The sequence below is a fragment of the Penaeus japonicus genome, unplaced genomic scaffold (genome assembly GCF_977035675.1).
Source record: "Penaeus japonicus unplaced genomic scaffold, GWHDUDI00000001_assembly GWHDUDI00000040, whole genome shotgun sequence".
In the NCBI taxonomy this organism is placed as follows: domain Eukaryota; kingdom Metazoa; phylum Arthropoda; class Malacostraca; order Decapoda; family Penaeidae; genus Penaeus; species Penaeus japonicus.
In genome coordinates this window covers 3,995,239-3,997,738 of record NW_028234442.1, presented here as the reverse complement: position 1 = coordinate 3,997,738, position 2,500 = coordinate 3,995,239, and the positions used below count along the sequence as shown (strand labels likewise).

At 38.6% G+C, this 2,500-nt stretch overlaps 1 protein-coding gene across 1 annotated transcript in view; it reads right to left on the bottom strand.

Moving 5' to 3' along the window:
- Positions 1 to 54: 54 nt before the first annotated feature.
- The window catches only part of mRpL37 (mitochondrial ribosomal protein L37), a 5,032-nt gene continuing 2,586 nt past the window's right edge, over positions 55 to 2,500 (bottom strand). The window contains exons 4-8 of the mRNA XM_043015713.2: positions 2,258 to 2,380; positions 1,859 to 1,968; positions 1,128 to 1,310; positions 632 to 777; positions 55 to 379 (exon numbers count right to left, since the gene is read on the bottom strand). Coding sequence (XP_042871647.2) covers positions 131 to 379; positions 632 to 777; positions 1,128 to 1,310; positions 1,859 to 1,968; positions 2,258 to 2,380 — 811 coding nt within the window. The 3' untranslated portion in view covers positions 55 to 130. The remainder of the gene's footprint in view (positions 380 to 631; positions 778 to 1,127; positions 1,311 to 1,858; positions 1,969 to 2,257; positions 2,381 to 2,500) is intronic.

Below are 2,500 nucleotides of genomic sequence, written 5' to 3'. Positions count from 1 at the left end.
TCAAACTTCAATGAACACCCAACTAAATTACCCAAAAGGTCATAAAAACAAAAGTATTTATTTACATATATTTACTCTCTAAACACTGGACCAAATATTTTCTATTCTTTTACAAATCTTCAATATCTTATCACGCATTAGCATACACCCCTTTCAAGAGGCTGAAGACCCTGGGGTTGTACTCTCTCAGGGCGGGCTTCGTTCCTTCGTAAGTGCAGGAGCCAAACAGTGCCTCCCATGGCTGGGTCCAGAAGATGTTCTTTGTGGGGCCTGTGAGGTTCAAGGTGTTTAGCTGGAAGGCGCTTATGTGGTACTGGCAGCCGTTGGTGTGGACCACTTGGACCACCACTGGCTTTGCGAGGAGGTCTTCGTCGGCAGTCTGGAAATTTTTTTAAGGGGATAATTTTTTTTTTTTTCTTATTGATTTGTTCTCTTGCATGGAGGTATTAGCTAGGAAAGTAATGGACAATAATCAAAGGTAAATCAAAGACAACAATTGCCTGGGATATTCTGTGAAATGATGAGGGGAATTTTCTTTTTTTATGTAAAAATATCATCTCATAACATCAATAGAAAAAGAAATGAAAAAGAAGAAAAAAAACTGAAAAAAAACAACAACAATAAAACTCACCTTGCCAAAATGCTTAGCATAAGAAGCTGCATGTGCAAAGCCATGGAGGAGAGAGAGAGCTTGGAAATGTTCCTCCTTGCCTCTCATCCTCGGCTCATTGTGGTGAATGAAGATGGTGTGAGGATGGACGCGGCTGGAACCAACACCTAAAACAAGAGAGAGTTTTGAGAATTATGTGTGTTTTACTACTTTACACTGTTGCTCTAAGAATACTTGAAATGGGAGAAAATTTCGGAAATGCTACCTTTAGGATACTTTAATATGCTACTGACTTTGCTACTGAAAAATAAGGAGTGAAAAAAGAAAGAAAGAAAGAAAAAAATAAAGAGGATTAAGTGACCAAAAGAAAATGAACCAAAAATAATGAAAAATAGAAGTCAGTGGGCATACATTCACATAAAGAAAAGAAACGGAAACAAATTAGACAGACACAAACACAGACATAGTCACATGCTCAAACACAAACAACCCCGTTCCCTTCCCTACTCAGACTCACCATAGGCATCGCTGAGAGAGTAGTTATTCCGAGGTCTGCAGTTGATGAATGGAGACAGAGGATATATATCTGGCAAAGGCTCGCCATCAAGTGACCTGACCTCCGATGGACTGACAAGTGCCCCAAGAGGTTTGGGGGCTGTCAGGATGAAGGCAGCTCTGAGGTTCAATTGCATCAAGCGATCTGTTGCCAAAAAATAATAATGATGTGATGTATATTCAAATGATGTAGACTTAAAGAACAAGAGAGAAGGAAGGTAAAAATAATTTGAACATAAAAGATGTATATGACCAGAGTAATTTTGAGTTCAATAAAGAGAATATTTTATCTGGATATATGATTTGTATTTTATGAAAAATAGTTTTAAGAAGGGAAATATACATTATCAGACTTTACATAAACTTGCACAGTGTTACAGAAATCATAGCTTTGAAAGGTAAAGATGAAAAGTTAAATACACATCTTGTACTATATCTAGAAATTAAGATCAAAACAAATCTACTATAACCCTTCCTATACTTACTCAGATTAAATAGAGGAAAAACAAAGCAATGATTCAAAAAAGATAGAAAAAAAAAAAAAAATTAACCACAGACTATACTTGTTCATCCGAGTAGAGAAAAGATTTGACACCAAAAGTCAGACAAAAAAGGATATAGTCTGACCCCTAAGACTGACAATAAGGTTATAGTTTGACACCTAAGAGTAACAAAAAGGGTATTGCTAGGCACCTGAGTGGGTGAGTGTGACTCGTGTCAGTGCGTCCTCCACCAAGTGACGAGACGTGCCTTCGGGAAAGAGCTGGTCAAGCAGAAGCAGCAGCTGGTATGTCAGGCTCTTGCTGGAAAGTCCAAAGGCATTTAATGTGAGGGAGGATAACTAACTGCTATCGGTGATTCAGTGATTGATGTTATTTGTGTTTGCTATGTTGCTGCATCAGTGCAAATATATTGATTAAAGAAAAAGGGAAAACAAAAAACAAATATGGAAATGATCAATACTGTTGCTTAGAATAAACACAAAAATACATGCAAGTAAATACTGTACTGAACATGTATAATGCATAACCCCCCCCCCAACACACAAACCAAAACATTTCCCCCCCCCAAAGTAAACTCAATTCAACTCACTTCCTCCTCTTTAAAGGGATCCCATACTCTCTCTTGAATTTCCAGCCGGGGTTATTGATCACGTCCAGCACCTTAGGCAACTTCTCCTGGTGCGAGTCCAGGAGGTGTGCGTGGAGGATGGCTCTGTTGTGGAGGAATAACATTACTATGGGGGTGGCTGCAATCTTGGGTTTTCGCGCAGATTGATTATGGTGAAATGACGACGATTTCACGGTTCTTCATGTAGTGGCTTGTTTGCTTTAT